Raw genomic sequence first — 18,775 nt, 5'->3', positions numbered from 1 at the left:
TGAAAATAATTAGTCGATAAAATTGATCCTCTATTGCAATAGTCGTCCCCAACAATTGGGGTGAAGCCATTCTTCACGATTGAGTGGACTTAAGAAGTTTCAAGGACGTGGATCAAATAGATTAGCTTGGTAGGTTTAGCGTTAACTCGTTCTTCAGCTCCAAGTAAGCCAAATGTCGCGTAGTACTGACAGTTTGAAAATGAAAAGAATTCTCCTATTGGTATTAGGTCTACCGGAAAGTTCTGTCCGTTTTTAGAACAAAACATAATAATAAATTTCTCATAGCTTGAATAAATTCGATTGAATAATATAATTTTTATCATTATTTATGACATCTTGCCAGTGTGATTGCAATTTGTATATCATTTTTGACGAATATGCGCGTACTCGTTGACATTTGTTGTAACCGTAACGGACAGAACTTTCCGATAGACCTAATATATTATATATTAAGTGTACGCCTGGTTATCAACTCCTCAAGACAGCCCGTAAAATATTTTGTTCCACTAAAAATCCATCACATCTGTTTCCAAACATTCATAACACAGTGGTTAAGAATAAATCTCTGACTTATGCGATTCGTGTCAAATACAGAAACAACTTTTTCAAGAACCTCCGATCTCTAAATCCGTAGTCCATCCAGAGGCATTCCATCAAGTTCTCCCTCGCAGTTTTCATTTGTTAAAATACTTGGAAATGTATCGAAGACGCGAACCGAATTCTTTAGTTGACAGTTAAACAATTCGTAAAGAATGGGAACGACGTGGGCGCGTTGCTCGAGAGACGTTTCGATTTAATTGATCGTTTGGTAGCTGAATGGCAACATTCGGCCCTCTTTCCGTTTATTAATAGCATTGGGTAGGTTTTCGCGTCTGGTGATCCGTGAGTGGCCAAGTGACATACGAAAATGGACTCTCGAAATTAAATAACAGCGACGAACCATCGAATTAATCGGTTGGAGAGGAGTCGGTTAGGTTTTACGCGTTACAGGATATTTAAAGCGTTAAAGGGACGTGTGCAGGAGTCAGCGTGTAGGATGCGTGACATTGCGAATGCTACTTACGACATTGCGTTATGTTAAGACGAGAAAGCAGTTCTTATGGAAGCGTTAGTTGCGCTATTGTTAATCCACAGCGGTCAGAGCATCTTGCAAAAGCGTTCCAGCGTCCCCTGTATAAGTGATCCCCCTGGAAGCATTTAAACCACTGCGCTTACTTTCCGAACGTTTCACCTACAAATCAACTCTCCATTGCATGAATTTTATTTCATTTTCTGATTATTCGTGTACTCGTAACGAACGAATGGATAAATCTGTCGGTAGATTTTCCCTGCGCAAATCCTTGGAAAATTTCTTCGATACGGGATCGATTTTTGGCGCTGGAGAAAATTACGATGCAGTCGTGGAAGATCTTACTTCTTTGTAATATTACGAAAGGATAATTGCAGAGCGGAAATACCAAAGGAGCCGAGGGCTAAAATTAGACAGATTGAGATGTTTCTATAATCGAGTGCTACCGAAACCATTGTTTCCTTGTTAGAGACGTTCTTTTTCTTTTTGTAATTGCGATTCGAATCAAATGTTTATGAGTTACGTTTCAAACTTATGTTTTTTCTTTATTTTTCTCACGCGTTCGATGTATCGAAGCAATTGAAAAGCTTTTATTTGGCACTCGATCTCTTCGCTACTCTCACTCTGCAAACAAAGTGATTCCTATTAGTAAAAGTGGCAGCAATTTTGAATTTTTCGTGACGCACTAAGGATACAATTCGTGAACGTCGGAGGTTGAAAATAGCATGCACAACCCGAACGACACGATGATAGCAACGGGTTTATTTTTGCCGCAAAGTGGACTAAAATATTTCATCTTTTCAGTCCTTCCGTTACGACAGACATGATAATATCGTACCGGTGATTACTAGATTTCCAATTACGAACCACGTAACGTATACATTTCATACATCGACATAATAAAATCCATCACATCGCACAATTCTGTGCCTCTCATTCACGTTTATCTAATCTTTTCATATTTACATATTCTATAAATAGCTGAAACCCACGATCTAGTAATTACTCGATATTCCAGCGCCAAAGACACGATTACTACAGCTCACCTCGTGCCAGGATTGCGATGTAGAACTGTTAATTTTGCTAAGCTACGTGAAAACATTAATGCTACTTACAAGCGTCGCGAAAGCAGACTATTTTCAAAAACCTTCAAGCCGAAGCTGATTCTCTGGACAGTTCCATCGAGTGGCTTCAAAGCGTTACGTGCTCGTTAATCGACCAAGCATCTACGTTAGTAGCGTCGTTGTCTTCGATGGCAGATCAGAGTTAGCGATCAAGCAAGGACTCCTCTTCCAATCCTCCTTAAACACGGTCTAGTCCCTCCAAGACTAATAATTGCCTCACGAAATCCTTCGTAAACGAGTAGAATCTCTTCGTAGCGTTTCGAGGGGTCCACGAATCCTCGACGAGGACGGTCGACGCGCACCTTCGTCCACATTCTACCCTTTCCTTCTTTCGCACTCGCGTTATCATGAATCGAGACGCGGTCACCGCGATTTCGCTCGTCGAAGACGTCGATTGAACGTAAAAAACGAACAGAAACGGTTCGCGATGGTGAAAATATGTTTTTTTTTTTTTTTTTCGGGAAGAACATCGCTCCGAGGTTCACTTACCTAACCCGAGCGAGCAGAGTGGCGCGAGTCGAGTGTACGAGGGTGCTTCGAAAAGCTTCTTCGTAGACGCGAAGCGAGATGCGAACTCGCGGCGAGCGAACACGGAGGTGGGGAGCCCAAAAATGGACCGCCGCGGAAAGTTGTACGGGGGTGGGGCCCAGAACGTTTATTTTCTGCTCGCGTCTCCTCGAAAAATTTCTCTCACCTTCCAACGGGAGGACAACGCTGAATCCAGCGATCCGCGGATCTCAGGGATCGATTTGGTAGCGTCGGCCAATGTAGAATCGATACGACCGTCTTGCATTGGTTTAACGAGCTCGGCGAATCTTTCGAGTAGAGACGTAGCTTTGGAATTTCGTGCTTTAAGTCGCTATCGTAAAGATATTTTCGGCTTGCGGCTTGGATGCTTTGCGTGTAGGGGCTTGAGTCTCCGAAGCTTTAAGGCGAGACCTTAAAGGTAGGGCTTTCAATGGTTTGCGTGTGGAGCTTGAGTCTTTGAAGCTTTGAAGTCGAAACGTAGATGGTGTGTGTTTAACGCTTTGCGTACAGAGATGGGGTCATCGAAGCTTTGCGTGTGGAGCTTGAGTAGTCGAACCTTTAAAGCTCAACCTAATGCAACCACTCATGCAAGGATCAGTACGATAGTAGTCGATAATGGTTTCCCTACGATCGAATATCAGCTCTTTTTTCCACAGCTATTTTCGAGTATTTCGTAGCACGATATACATCGAGTAGGAGCTTTTAACTAACTACAATCGGCCGGACAGGAACAATAAATAGTTGATCGGGGCTCCGCGTAACCAGCCTTGGAAAGGATAAATATGCGTTACCGGCGATCACAAGGAACTCGATGTTCATCGTCACAACGTGTACACTTACGTACTCTACGGGTGATTTTGCGCGATGCATCGCGATCTAGAGGATCCTCTTAGTACCCTCGATCAGTTTTGCCTTGGATAATAGGTAGCTAGATATAACAGATAAATCAGATACATCCTGCAAGAAAAGTAAATTCGGTGCCAACCTTCAGCGTCGCTTCGTTTCCAAACCAGCAGAATAAGTACACCTGCATGAGCATAGAGCCTAAGTAGAAGAAGCTCCAGAGGAAATTAATATCCAACGAGGACTCCGTTGACATTGTATAAATAGTTAAGCACAGCACGATCGAGCTTATGCAAAAATCGCGTTCACCACTTCTGCGAATCTGTAACCAATATGTAACGCTGTCGAAAAATTGTTATAGATTGAGAGAGATAAATCTTAAGGATCAAGTGATCGAAAGTATTATTAAGCTAATTTATACATCTTTCGACGAAGATATTTCAATTATTTTGATGCAACATTTACAAACGTTTTACGCATTGTTTTTTTTTTTTCTATTAATCGACGTATATGTTCGAGAATTGAAAACTATCTTTCCAATCGTGTACGAAATACTAATTTATTTCTATAATTTAATATAAAGAATCTCGCGAGCATGTCAGGTAAGGTTAAAAAGAATAAAATAAACTGTTTGAAGGTGTAAATTTGAAGAAGTGATCATTTCTAAAGCGGTCGCGTCCACTGGTCAGAGCGATTTAAAAATAATCCTTATGATCTGGCGAAGAGCGACGCCAACGGAAAATGGCATCTCCTACATTGTTGACTAGAATTCGACAATCTAGTGAAGAAATTCGTGCGCTTAACTATTTATAATATCGTCCATCAAATCTCAACAGCCTCGAACTATGTTAGGTGATCGAACTTCCGCTGAATGATACTCTCCTTCTCGTCCCTCGGCAAACAGTTTCCCTGCACCAGAGTGTTCATCATCTTTATGATCTTCCTACGTTGAACAAACACATTGGCAACCTTGACGCAAACCCCTCCCACCGAAATGAATACAGAAAACCTTAAGGTCGCGGTCTTGAGATCTTTGGCGAGCATGGCGTCTACGAAGAAGCAGATCCCGAAGAAGTACAAGGAAAGTATCATTAACGCCGAGTAAACGTTGTACAACCAATATCGATAGGAATCCGCCGGCCACTCTGTCGGTCTCCAGTAGCCAGTGATAGTAAGCAGGCCAAAAGACAGAGGAAGCTTGAACATCGTTTCTGTCACCGCTAAAGTTTCCCTGCACCCTAGGATGGATTACGCTGCGGCTTTCGAATGGAAAGTACACTAACTTCCGTTAAAACTCTTTTATAACAATTAAAATACGATTACGATACGTTTCGATACTTTATTATGTCGGTGTCTTCGATATCTACTTAGAAGAAGTATGACGTGTAACATCGAACGATTTTAGAACTTCCCGAGCAGCACACGAATTAAATACCCTTCTCGATTACCCTGTTTACTTATTTCGACTGACTATCTTTGTTGAGATACCCTTGTTTGCTTTCAATAAATATATTACAACGTTCCTCGCGAACCCTTCTTCGCTCCCCTCGATCGTAGATACGATAATTATACTGCGTTGACTTCCGCGTTGGGCGAAGTTGTACTTCGAAATTCGCGCGAATGGTTAACTACTTCTCCGTAATCCATCAAGTGAAGATACAGCAGAAATCTTTCCGTAGAAACGGGTAATGTTGCATCAATGAATATCGATGTGGAACCCCACCGAAGCACAAACTTCGGAAACCAAGGTTACTCCAGTTCGCTGTCGGCCGTCGTCGAAGACAGAAGTGCGTAGCGTGTTGTGGTCTTTGCTAATAAAAATAGTGAACATGTATTCCTAGTTCGGGGACAGCGAGCGAGTGGTTTCGTTGAAAGAAGTTTAAAAGTGCTGAAACAAAAGATTGGTTGAGTTACGGAAATATATATTCATTTCGCACTTACGATGATGACACGGTCGAGATTTATGAAGTCGTAGCAGCTACTGCAGGTACCGTTGACGTGTCTCTTTTTGAAGTTGCAATTCAACAATGTCTAATTAATCTGACGACGAGAAAACAATTTGTATTCGTAGTGACGACGACTAGCGCACTTTTCACTGCGTTGCACTTATTTGTTTTCATATTTTCCAAATGGAGTTTGTGTATTTTAAACTGGCAGCTTGTACTAGCAAACTTGAATTAGCAAGCAATCGATTATCGTTACTGGCAGCAACGCGCAAATTCGTTAAGGAAGTTTCTTGAAAAATGGACGCAACGTTAAACAAGATCACTGAAGAATAGTCGAAGCAACTACATCGTAATCTGAAATACCTTTAATGGCGTGCAGATCGTCTAAAATATTGCACATCGTATTCTTACTGTCAAATCGTGCTGTTTTATTTCTCTCATGCGATCATGACAACATAGTAGAATAGATATATGTGAATCATCACGTTCGAGAAAACAAATGAAATACTTAAATGTTTTCATGAAAATTCTATAAGTACATTACTGTTTGTATTGTTGGATTGTGGAGTCTGCGAGATGGCGATCTTCGATGATGCAATTTGTTCACTCATTACGAACTGTCTTTCAAGAGGTTGTACGACGAATACGACATTTTCATGATCTGCAATCGTTACAAATTTATTCTAGCTTTGTGGCTCTTCTATTTCGCAGAAAGACGAATTAGTCTGGGTACGTGAGAAATTGATCTACAGACGTGACCGTTGAACGGTCGAATGGGATCTGTAACATTATTTTATAACAAATTAACGATAAACGAAGCTTGTGTATTACTAACTGCCATAAAGGATTCTGTAGACAAAGAGACGACGTGACCACTTGACATTACGACAGGTTCCTTGGTTCTTGTCATGATAGTCAGTAAATCCCTCATTACACTAGTTGGGAGAGTCGTCCAGTCCATTTCGTAAATGGCGTCACCCACGCTCCTACTCTATAAACGTAATCCATGTAATAAAGACACGGCAATTACAAACGTTAGTGTTATTCAAAGTGATCGGAATTTATCGTTTTGTTTCTTTTTTGTTTATTTTCGTGAAGCAAAATTCTTTTTTTAATAAGTTATAGCACTTGCAGCTTTAAGCAAGCACTCTTTGGGTGTACGGAGAAGCGATGTATCGCTCCTTGGTTCTCAAAGGGCTAATATAGTATAACATATAGAGAATTGACCAAACAATATAAATTTTGTATCCTCTCGTTTCCGTTTGTTGCTCATACTCTCATGTTATTTTCTTAGGAAACGAAATTCATCGCTAACCTTCAACGTCACCTCGTTTCCAAACCAGCAATATAGATACACCTGCACGAGCATAGAGCCCAGGTAAGAGATGCTCCAAACGAGTTCAGCATCGAGCGTGGATTTCGTTGACATGATGTAAATAATTAAGCACAGCACGGTCGAGCTTATGCAGAACTGGAGGAAAATAATGTACTGAAATATCTTGTTGACAACTCCTGCGAGTCTGTAATCAATGCGTAATGATATCAGCAATTCTGCTCGGACAAGGCTGAATCTTAACGATTAGGTGAGATTATTAAATGCTCGAAGTTATTACTAGACTATTCTATTACTAGACGCCTTCACTAAAAGTTTAGTGTAAACAAATATTTAGATTTAATCTTCAACAAAAACTATATAATGTCCATGTACGCTCACTCATAAATCTCCAGGTGATACCGGACCAAGTCCCCAAGAATTCTCATTCTTCTGTTCCTCAAGTCCTGCATGGACGTGCAGATCCTCTCCGCCTCCAGAAGAGCAGAGGGCAAATTTCGCGCTCGATGACAGAAAATTTCAAACTGTGAGCAAACTTGAATCATCAGTCCAGAGATCAGCGACTCGTTGGCCACGCTGGTGTTCGCGCAGACCATCAGACTGAACGTATGATGAATCAAACCGAATACGTATGCTTTTTGTGATGCCAGATTAAATGGCGACCAATCGAAGTTGGGCAGTTTTCTCGCCCTTACTAATTCTTTGAATTGCGCCAGGGATGCGAACACTGCGGCTGACTCGTTCAGGATCTCGCACCATACTGTCAGGTTTCTGCGAAGGACCAAGGTCAAGAACATCATCTAGAACGTGTTTGCTGCCCTCAAATAACTTTCAATGATATTTACAAAACCATCGGTGTCTCAATAATACATCTATTATCTGATATACACTTCCGTAAAACGAATTTAAACTACCTGGCATAGTCATCGAACTTCCGCTGAATGATCCTCTCCTTTTCGTCTCTCGGCAAACAGTTCCCCTGCACCAGAGTGTTCACTATGTTTATAATCTTTCCACGCTGAAAAAACAGATTGGCAACCTTGGCGCAGACACCTGCCACCGAGATGAACACAGAGAATTGTATGGTCGCGGATTCGAGATCCTGGATGATCATGCAGTCTATGAAGTAGCAGAACGTGTAAAAGTACAAGGAAAGTATCATTAACGCCGAGTAAACGTTGTACAACCAGTATCGAAAGGAATGGACTGGCCACTCCTCCGGTCTCCAGTAGCCAGCTATGGTGAACAGAGCAAAAGACACGGGAAGTTTATGCATCCTCCCTTCCACCAATTAATTCTCCCCGCACCCTAGGATGGATCACGTCGCAACTTTCGAATGGGAAATACTTCTCTTAAAATCTCTTGTGCTTATTAGAAAACTGTTGATATTTTTCAACACTTTATCGTACTTTCTGACATCTGTCGAGACTCAACGAACAATTCTTGGAACGAGAAAGAACTACTGTATCATCTTTTATTGCTGCTTAAAAACAGTACGACGGATGATATCGAACGATTTTACAATTTGCGTGCATTGCACCATGAAAATGTTCTTCTCGACTATACTGTTCACTTCGTGCGACCGACTACCTTCGTTTGAAGAAAAATTTCTTTTCTCTCACTCAGTAAATGTATTGCAATGCTATTCGCGAACTCCTCTTGGCTCTCCACGGTCGTGCATACGGTAATTATAGTGTGGTGAGTTCTGCCTTGGGGACATTCGTACTTGACAATTTGATTGAATGGTTAAGTATTTCGCGGTATACCGTTCAACGAAGATGGTTTGAATTTATGATAGAAACAGGAATTATCGCATCAATAGTCGACGTCGAACCCCATTGAAGCCTAAACTGCGGAACCCGATGGTATTTCAGTTTGCTGGTGGCTGTCGCAGAAGACGGGTGCGTATCGTAGACGAGTCGATGTGGAATCCACATTGTGGATCTAGTCGAACGTTTTGCGCTTGAGGTTTGGGGTACATTTACACAGGAAAGCAAACGAGTATTCGTATAATAATTGAATTTCTGAAATAACGAACGAGCGCTTGTTTCCTAACGAAAGGAGGTTTTAAAATGCAAAGTTTGTTGAGTTAAGAAAATATACAGAGTGTCACGTGTGTACAGTGATGTTGATGAAGATACTGATTTCATTTCACTACGTTTTCAGTGGGCAGCAGAATTTTTTAGAGTGATTGCAAGGAGAGAAATGGGATGCCCTGAGTATTTTTTAAACGGATCTAATAGCAGGGAACGAAGTCGAAGATGAGTGACTCGAAGATGGGACACACTGCAGTGGAACAGGGAAAATTCGACGGGACTGAGTTCCGTATTGTTCGTTACCTGCTTACGTATGATCCACTCTCACCTTCCAATATGAAGACACTGAACCCAGGTCTGAGGTATCGTCGAACAATATTTAATCGAATTATTCGTTGCATACGAGAAAAAACGGTAGAGCTTGTCGAATTGAATGAGATTTATTAGAATTTTAGTAGAAAAATTGTTCATCATTATGCATTAATTTATTATTCTCTCGTCGTTGATAGTAATCGATCTCTAGGTGTAAGTCGTGTTCATTGTAGCTTAGATGTATAGGGTAGGAATACTTATGGGATCGACTGTAAGTGTTCAAATTAATCTATGAAATTATCATTGGACCTCTGAAATAGCTACAATGGAGTATCTCATCAAATGTATACGCCTTACACCCAGAAGGCTATGAAAACCTCAAATATCAAGCCTCTTCTTTTTCATAGTAGCTATTTCCTAGTTGTTTGTAGTACGTTGTACAGAGAGTAAGAGCTTTTAATCAGCTGGAATCAGACAGAAACGGAAATTAATTCGCATAATTAGCTTTAAAGAATGTAAATACGTTACACGCTACTAACAATCACGAAGAAGTCGAGGTTCACCGTCACAATATGTCCGCTCTCGTACACTATAGGCGATGTTGTGCGTGCCATTGCGACTATGAGAATCTTCTTAGTGCGTTCGTTCATTTCTGTCCAGTCGGTTTGAAAAATCACTTGTGCCATATAGATACTCTAGAAAATGATAACATCAGCGAATTTTAGACTGGAATATTTCTGTGAAGGGTTGAAAAAGGAGAAGCTCTATGAGGGAGAGGAGGAAAGGGAGAAAAGGGAAGGAAGATCCTTTCATCCTGGGCCAGGTAGTGAACCCCATCGGTGAGGCTACCTTGGTGTACGTTATGAGTTTATATATAGTTTAAATGAACATTAAAAAGAAAACTATGCAGGCAACGCATCAGGTGCTGGCTTTAATCCTTTAAGCAATATAGGAAACATGTCGGATGATGCTTTGTTTCTGGTATTATTTACGAAATTCACCGACTAATCACAGCGCCCGAGTAGCGCGCGCTCAGCCGCGAGAGCATAGGCTCGAGTCAGGATTGGTCGAATGATTTTCGTTAATAATTCAAAACCGAAACATCATCCGACATTTTTGCAAAGGAAATTGTTCAAAATCGTCTCCGCTACCCCCCCTTTCCGGTTTTTACATTAACTCTGGAACACCTTGTATAACTTTGTGAATAGGTAAGACGTAACAACAACATTAAAACCTTATTGACAATGCAAACTTACGTGGATACAGTAGCTTATATGTAACGGTGGAACAGATATTCAGCATTTATTTATGTTTCTAAAAGTTTGCAAAGGGAGCGCTCAAGATACGAACCTTCAATTTGACTTCGTTCCCGTACCAACAGTACAGAAAGCTCTGTATCAAAATCGTGCTCAGATACAATATCGTCGCCAAGAAATCGGCGCTCATTATATCTTGTTTCAATAACTGAACTAGGCTTAAGCACAGCACCAGGAAGCTTCCGAAAAATTGCGCGAAAATCGTTACGTTCATCGCGTTGTTCGTCATCGTGGCTAATCTGGAATGAAAAAGACATCTAGTACAATCAACAAGTAAATATCAAAGGTAGATAGATATTCAGCTACGTAAACAATAAAAGGTGAAACGAAACGTGTCAGTTTGAACGTCGATTACTCGTAAATGTTGTTGTGATGACGAAGACAATTTCTAAGTGTCATCTTTTCGTTCGTTTTTATGCGGTTCAAGCGAGATTCGAGGATTTCGAATTGGCAACAAGTTTGCATCAGCAATCCGAAGAAGAGTACATCGATGGCGACATGAGGCAATGACAAATAGAATAGACCTATCGCCTGATGGCCATATGTTAACGGATAAAAAACTGTAGACGAATAATTGTAAGGTATCCAGGCTCTGTACATTAGTCGGTTGTTTCCAATGTCGACCATAATGGAGTTTAATAAAGTTGTCATAACTGACGTTTCTATCATTATCAAATACTGTATAGTATTATTCCTGTGGAGTGTCATCGATGATTAATCGAAGAATCGCCGATGAACGATGAAGAATGATTTAGAATAAGTTAACTTGGTTATTTTGCGGTCAGGATAATTTCATATACAGAGTATCATTAGACACGTGAAACTTTGAGAAAAGATAGAGAGTCCATACTGACCGTATCTGCTTATCGCATTTCATCTGAGTTTTCATTTCCTCAGTATCCGACGTGGCGCAGGGTTCCTCGTGAAAAATCTTTATTATCTCTATGAATTTTTTCCGGTAAACCAGCATGTTTCCCATTTTGCCACAGGCGACCATCGCGGTAATAAGTATATAAGTCGTCTCGATGAAATCGTCCACGTTGTCCGCTATCAACGCGGCAATCAACTGAGTAAGTGTGAAGTTGACGGAAACGCACAACACAAATATAGTGTAGATGCTGTACACCACTGTTTTAAATCGCGACGACCACGTGATCGGTCGCCAGACACCACAGATCGCGAGAATCTTGAATATTATCGACATCTCCATGATTTTAATCAACGAATACTTCATTCATCCATTCCTCTGGTAATCAACACGAATCTAATAATCACTGGCAAGATAACGTAAATTTCCGTTTACAATTTCCGTTCTAGCAAAGTGGCGAACTTTTCCAGTTTACTCTTAAGAGAAAGACTGAATCGATTGAAATCCTTTTTCCATTATTTTTAAAAGATGTAGAACGGTACATGTAACGTAAGAAATATTTAATGTCAAGTTGTTCACCCTTTAGTTATTCGAAGAAATATGCGAATTATCAGAGGCGAGCCTGAAGAATGGTGTGCATTAGCGATGCACCCCTTCTCTACATGTTATTTGACTTAACGATACCTTTCCTTGACGACTATTAAATTTGCATAAGGGATGATACCTTTATTGCAACGTATCGTCAACCTTGTTATTAGTTAGCTATCCCTGAGATAGATAAAAATGAAATAAAGCGAATCGATAATTTGTTTTCTGACTGTAGAGCGCAGTTTTACGCTCTCGTTGAGTTGGTCAGCCAGTTGGAAAAAGTTAGGAATCGAGCGACTGTGTATATCGCTAAGCTCTAATATAAATTCATGTACACCTAATTGTGTTTCGATAAACAAATTGTACGCCATAGTTTTAGCATTAAATCATGTACTTTTATTTCTGTTCTGTGTTCGTGACGACTGGACGAAATGAAAATGTTGTGTTAATGGTTTATATTACAGATTTGAATATTTATATTTTTTTCATCAACTCTAAACTTTCGATACTAATTAGTTTGTTTGATTGTAGGGCCCGGAATAAGAATAGCTTCTTCACGAGAGTCACTCTTTGCCTGACGAAGTCTTCGATGAATATTTTAAGGGATCTGGGACTGTCCACGCAATGTACGATGCCTTCGGTACTTTTATCCATGTGGATTTTGTATTGGTTAGTGTTCGTGCTGCAGGTTGAGAGGTTGTAGCCACCATTATCGTGAAAGTTGCGGATATGACAAACATTTAATAGTTGAATCGTGCAAAAAGTAACAAAGACAAGATAAAATAATTGTGAGTTCTACAGTACGATGAGCTTCGACGATGACGTAAGTTTCAAATATCCATTGTTTAATTTGTTTCAAGAATTCAAGTCGCGTTCATTTTCATCGGTTTATAGGGTTGTTACTAGCAATTATGCTTAAATGCAAATGTAGATCGAGGGGCATAAAAACTTCATCGAGGGTATACTATTTTCTGCAAAAGATATTATTATTCGTTTCCAATATAATACGCTACATATTGAAGTACATGTTCCGAGGCTCCCCAATTAAGTGATTTACTTATTTCTCATTTATGTATACTCCAAGATTATATGCCACAAGAAGATCGAATCCATATTTATTCACTGACTTTGTTGAAGCAAGGTGTACGCCGAGTAGGAGCTCTTGAGTATCTGCAATATTCAATAAAATCGAAAATTCACATGCAGCGTGAAAAAATATTAAAGTTGAATTTATTTTATCTTAATTTTTATTTGAGTTACTTCGAAACATTTTGTTCATGAAAAAGGTCCAACAGCGTTGAGAAGACTGTATCGTATCAAGAAAATTCATTTACTCTGTTCATACTTACTGCTTTGAATGTTTCGAGATTTACAGAAACCAGATAAACACTAATAAGTTCGACAGGCACCGTTCCACGTCTCATGATCATTAACAGAATCTTCTTAGTACTGTCGTTAAAAGACGTCCAGTTACTCTCAAATACCATGTTAGGAACGTCGAGACTCTGCGCACAAAAATTTCACGATTAATTACATTTTGCAATTAAAAGATATGCTCTATTATCTTAGGAATGAACCTTGAGTTTCACTTCATTCCCGTACCAACAGTAGTAATAGAGCTGCATAAGCGTGCACGAAGCGTACATCATTATTTCCACGGTTTTCGAGCCCAAATTTGTCTGCGTCAATCGATAAAGATCGAAGCACACAGTCATCGTACTCACCAGAAACTGAATACACACGATTACCTTGAATTCTTCGTTTACCATTTTAGCGAATCTGCAATAATATCAGACGGGGACTATTTTATTTTGAGCACCATCCACCGAACACATACGTTTCAGGGCAAACAGTCTCTAACCATTAAACTTATTTCTCCGAACCAGCGTACTCGTGAAAAGTGCGTCAAATTGGTGCCACGTGCCGCTAATTGTCACGTAAACAATTGTCTGACGAGTATACAGGGTGTATCTTAACGCGTAGGATTCGTTTGGGCCCGTCGAGGATCGACAATGCGAAAGTGGTGCAAATTGTAATCAGGCGAAGCTTACCGGTACGTGAAAATACGGATAGAAAGATTCAGTCCACACCGTATTCGTTAGTAGACTGCGAATGTATATGCAAATTCATATTTCTACAGATAGAAATAAAGAAATGAAATTTAAACGAAAGTATCTCGTATCTTTTAAATAGTGTAATGTATTTTATCGTTGATATTTTATATATTTCTCAATTTGTAATTCTGCAGTCTATTAATTACATTTCGAATTCCTGAACTTTAGTCACCTTCAAATGTGCAAACGTTCAAGTTAAAATTAAAATTCATAATTATACCATTACAATAAAAATGAATAACATGGTGGACAGAGAATCTAAAAAGGTTCAAACGATAACAATTTTCTCAAATACTTTACGACTTCGATTGGCCACTGTGGTACGATACCCCCTGTATATTTGCAATAACTAATCGTGTCAAATCTGCTCCTAAGGTTTCTAACGCTAAGAAACTGGGAGACCAACTTGTATATATGACTATGATGACGAGCACACTGTTTCACCGAATCGATCTCGTCACTTTGAGTAGTTTGCAGACGGTGACCGAGTATCTCGAATTGACAGTAAATGTGAATCAATAGACCACTGAACAGACTGTCACACGCAACGTTTGATAGAATGCAGATCGCAGAACTTAGGGCTTGATGACCGTAGGCTAAGCTAAACAATAGCGGCGTGGAATAGTTGAAGGGTAACCAGGCGCGAAACGTTAAGTTCTTGTTCTCGAATTCTACGAGAAGCGACGTTACAAACATCCATATCATACAGGATTCGATTATTATTGTATAGGCCATTGTGTTCCATCTGCAAAAGTACTATTGGTGAACATTCAACCGTATTTCCATCATTACTTATTTCACCACTGCGATGCCACTTCGTCTCTGTCAAATTACTACTTCTTGATAAACGGCTACTTACTCTGATATTTTGTGGAATTTCGTTCGAATTTCAATTTCGTCGACGCCCACTGGTAGAAATGGCTCCTCTTCGAGTGTATCGGCTAAGAATTTAATATTCCCTCGAGTGAATAACATAATACACATTTTAAGGTAGGTGACGATCATCGGCAACGTGATGTAGAAGTTGTCGCCAAAATCATCCTGATTATCGACATTGAAAACCAGATCCAAAATGAGAGTTATTACGAGAGTCTGCATGACCAAAAACACGAGAACCGTATAAATATTGTACAAGAATTTCTTGCTCGGCGACGTCCAAGATGATGGCCGCGAGCAACCGCATAGTGTCATAAGTATGAATATCCTTCGCAGTATACGCATCGTCCGTATCCGTCAAAATTTCCTGTACTTTCGTATTGGGCGGCTGGAAAATTTTCCTTACCAAAATAGACACAAACGACTGTGTTGTGTATCGATTTTCTGTTGCGTTTCGTTCGAGGATCCGTTTTCATTCGTATAATACCAAGACGATCACGTTACTCTTTCGTTGGGGATGATACAATGACACGGTGTCACATACAATGACTCGGGCACGCTAGCCTCGTAATAATAAAATAAAAATGACTGGGATATGAGAATGATTGGGATACTATGTCGTCTTTGACACAGTAACTCTTCCCTTTGCCAAGTTTTCCATAATACTGAAGATTATAGAACGTCGACATTTCTTACCCTCCACGAAGATGATTATATCGGAGACTTTCCCTTCTAACTCGCGAGCTATATGATTATGTCAATTATTGATCGATCGATTCTCTTAATAACTGCAATACGTACTTCGCATATTTGTAATTTCACTTACCCGTTGAGTTGTTTTTCATCGCGTGCTTACGCAAAGGGGGATATTTCAAGAAGAAAATAAATAGGAAACGACGATAAAACGACGACAAGTGCATAGAATTTTAAATCACAAACGGAGAGACAATGTAATACTGCAATTGTTTTCGATATTAATGGGGAAAAAAGAACTCAAAAGACAGCAACTCTCTTCGGTGTTTCGTTTATGCTTTAGTACTAGCTCGCAATCGTTGTCAGAAAATTTATTTCGTGAATGAGGTGACAGACAATGACAAACACTGTGACGGAGGCAACGATTGGTTATAAATTGCGTTGCCGTTCATACCGAGTAATGCAAGCACATTGTTCAGGCGTTACTCGAGACTCATGTTCGTTCCCGTTCTTTATTCACCGAGATTTTCGCTAACGGCGGAGCACGTTGAACGCTGAGTAAGACGATTTTACTATCTGCAACGAATGTATATTTGGTTTGTTTGATTATTGTTTGCGAATCAACGCGTTCACTGGCGAATTCGAGATTTTATTTTGTACTTACGGTCTTGAAAGACTCGAGGTTTATGGACACGAGGTTTGCAGTGGAAAATTCGATGGGCGTCGTTGCGCGTTTCATAATCATTAAGAAAATCATCTTAGAGTCATTGTCCAAGGATGTCCAGTCAGTCTCGCCGACAACTTCAGCCATTTGGAGACTCTACAGACGTAAACGATTGTGTATAATTGTTCTCCTTTAATCGAAGATTAAATTCTATAACTTGAGACGAAACCTTCTCTCGCACTTCGTTCCCGTACCAGCAGAAAAATAATATGTGCAGGTATGTATTGAATGAGAAAAGTATAATTTCATATACTTTCGATGGGTCCTCGTTATTCGTGATACGGTAAAGATTCAAGCAACACAGTATTGTGCTCAACAGGTATTGAAGAAGCGTTATAATTTTGAATTCTTCATTTATCATCGTAGCGAATCTGTAACCATATCAAGAGAAATTATTTTGTCCAGCACAATTATACTGTATATGTATACTATTCGTGTTATCAGTATCACGAATCACAAATTAGATTTCTTTTATATTCTTGTTGCTTAACGTTTTTACAATACTTTTTCTGAACTATGTATTAAATATTTCAAAATTGAATGTTCATAATTAAGTTGGTTTTATAAATTGCTCTCAAACTCCCAGCCATACAAAAACGTGTTTCAATAAAAAAATGAATAGTATCAATACAAACGTACTACTTTCATCGGGCATTGTCAATTTTTTGGGAAAATTAGATACTCACTGGTATATATGATTATGGAGACGAGCGCACTGTTTAGCCGAATGGTTACCATACTTTATAACATTACTCATGCGATATGCAAGTATGTCGAAAGCGCTGTAATTGTGGATCAACAAACCGCCGAACAGATTGTCACAGGTAATATTCATAAGCAAACAAAATGTCATAACTAGAAATTGATATATGTAAACAACAATAAATTTAGGTAACGAAGTCGTAGGATAAAAGTTGTAGGGTATGAAGATTCGAATGACTAATTTTCTTTGCATGAATTCTCTGGCGAGCGAATTTATAAGTATCAATACATAACAGCCTTCGATCAATGTAACGTAGATCATCAAGTTCCTTCTGCAAAGGAATGTAAATGTTAATCGTTGGACCGTATTCGTATAGGGGTGTTCCGGTTTGTATGATTGAATAATAGTCGAATTTCAGAAATTTCTTTTGTAAAATGGAAACTCGAACAAAAACGCTCAATCGAAGTTCGATTGGCAACAAAAATCGTTTGATCCTCGGAGGTTATCGCGATACCGTCCAAAAAACGATAGCCTACCATAAATTTAAACAATAATCGCTACCATTATTGTAAACAACAACCAAGCGAATGCAAACTCACTTTGCCCACTTTTCGTATTTCGATTGAATCTTGACCTCATCGTCGTTGGCCGGTCCTAAAGGTTCCGACTGCATGGTTTTGATAATAACGTCATAGTTGTCACGACTGCTTAACATATAGCACAATTTACAACATGAAGCGAAGACTCCCATCGTCAGGTAGAAATTCTCGCAGAAATCGTCTTGGTTTTCGACGACATATACAATGTCCATTACCTGTGATATCAGGTGGCTGTGTACCAGAAAAAACAAAAACATTGTATAAACATTGTACAAAGACTGTTGCGTCGAAGACGTCCAAGTAGACGATGGCGCGGCACCGATCACGCGTTGAAGCGCGTATATGCACTGCAGAAAATTCATTACCAATTTTGTAGACAATTTCGATTAGACCGATGTATTTATTAACAAGAAGTAACACAGCAAATCGTGATTCGTATACAACCTTTACGTTTACCTCGTATCCAAGTTCTAGTTCTGTTATTTTAATACGAACTGCGACATAGTCTTTGATTAGCTTACTCTCTGAACGTTGACGAGTTTAAGTGACAAGACATTTGGGATACTACTTCGATGGTAAAACGACAAGATAAAATTGCGAACGAATAGATATATCGCAATATCTTCGCAATCCTGATTCCCGCGTCGAACAATGCCTCAGATATGACTGAAGGGTGTAAAATAATCGTATTCTTCGTTCGCGCGTAAAGGAACGCGTTTCCTCGAGTTTCCGTCTTTTCGTCTTCACCTATCGTATAATTATCATAATAACCGCGGATACGTCAACGCGACTTATTTATATTTTACAAACGTAAAGACGCCATGTCTCCTATACGTAATATTGTTTCGCGTTCTGCTCGTTTTCCCTCTTTGAAGCACTCCGCGGAGTCGTATTCCGTGGTGGAAATAATTAAGAGTTGTCGGTGACAAATATATAATAGGCGTCATGTGACACGCGAGGTAGGAATTTATAATGAGGAAAGCGGAATAAATAATTAAGATGCGCGAGGTGTCATCACCCTAGCATTTCTTCTACTGTATCTGTTGTTTTGTTTCGATGTCAGATGTCGATGAGCGACATCCGAATTATCGTCGTATGTTTAA

General features: G+C 39.6%; 3 protein-coding genes across 4 annotated transcripts in view; all 3 read right to left on the bottom strand.

Annotated features, from left to right (window-relative positions):
• Positions 1–2,839, bottom strand: part of LOC128878771 (tropomyosin-1) — a 9,447-nt gene extending 6,608 nt beyond the window's left edge. Inside the window, exon 1 of one of the 2 annotated variants that reach the window (XR_008457478.1) lies at positions 2,683–2,839. The gene's annotated coding sequence lies outside the window, so the exon portion shown is untranslated. The remainder of the gene's footprint in view (positions 1–2,682) is intronic. The other variant, XM_054127266.1, reaches the window with a different exon arrangement.
• Positions 2,840–5,942: 3,103 nt separating this feature from the next.
• LOC128878565 (uncharacterized) lies at positions 5,943–11,717 on the bottom strand. Its single transcript, XM_054126852.1, has 11 exons — positions 11,362–11,717; positions 10,863–11,201; positions 10,542–10,746; positions 9,731–9,886; positions 9,603–9,655; positions 9,208–9,224; positions 7,758–8,124; positions 7,225–7,614; positions 6,826–7,030; positions 6,346–6,501; positions 5,943–6,171 (listed from the first exon to the last, which is right to left on the bottom strand). Exons 1-11 carry the CDS (start codon positions 11,715–11,717, stop codon positions 6,121–6,123), a joined length of 2,295 nt encoding a protein of 764 aa, XP_053982827.1. The 3' UTR covers positions 5,943–6,120.
• A 1,146-nt stretch (positions 11,718–12,863) lies between these two features.
• On the bottom strand, positions 12,864–18,321 carry LOC128878564 (uncharacterized). Its single transcript, XM_054126851.1, has 10 exons — positions 17,673–18,321; positions 17,057–17,404; positions 16,540–16,741; positions 16,311–16,466; positions 15,498–15,541; positions 14,937–15,281; positions 14,484–14,822; positions 13,541–13,742; positions 13,313–13,468; positions 12,864–13,133 (listed from the first exon to the last, which is right to left on the bottom strand). Exons 1-10 carry the CDS (start codon positions 18,032–18,034, stop codon positions 13,083–13,085), a joined length of 2,205 nt encoding a protein of 734 aa, XP_053982826.1. The 5' UTR covers positions 18,035–18,321; the 3' UTR covers positions 12,864–13,082.
• Positions 18,322–18,775: the final 454 nt, after the last annotated feature.

Source organism: Hylaeus volcanicus, chromosome 6, assembly GCF_026283585.1.
Source record: "Hylaeus volcanicus isolate JK05 chromosome 6, UHH_iyHylVolc1.0_haploid, whole genome shotgun sequence".
NCBI classification, from domain to species: Eukaryota; Metazoa; Arthropoda; class Insecta; order Hymenoptera; family Colletidae; genus Hylaeus; species Hylaeus volcanicus.
This window is presented reverse-complemented; position numbering and strand designations above follow the sequence as displayed.

Excerpts from the sequence above, each read along its gene's own strand:
- LOC128878565 (XM_054126852.1), bottom strand. The coding sequence starts at position 11,717 with ATGGAGATGTCGATAATATTCAAGATTCTCGCGATCTGTGGTGTCTGG. Across the intron at positions 7,615-7,757 it reads AAGTTCGATGACTATGCCAG|AAACCTGACAGTATGGTGCG; the intron begins GTAGTTTAAATT and ends GGTCCTTCGCAG. Across the intron at positions 6,502-6,825 it reads GAAACGAGGTGACGTTGAAG|AGTAGGAGCGTGGGTGACGC; the intron begins GTTAGCGATGAA and ends TTACGTTTATAG.
- LOC128878564 (XM_054126851.1), bottom strand. The coding sequence starts at position 18,034 with ATGAATTTTCTGCAGTGCATATACGCGCTTCAACGCGTGATCGGTGCC. Across the intron at positions 17,405-17,672 it reads AAATACGAAAAGTGGGCAAA|AAGGAACTTGATGATCTACG; the intron begins GTGAGTTTGCAT and ends ATTCCTTTGCAG. Across the intron at positions 15,282-15,497 it reads GCTAGCGTGCCCGAGTCATT|GATATTCATACTTATGACAC; the intron begins GTATGTGACACC and ends TATACTGCGAAG.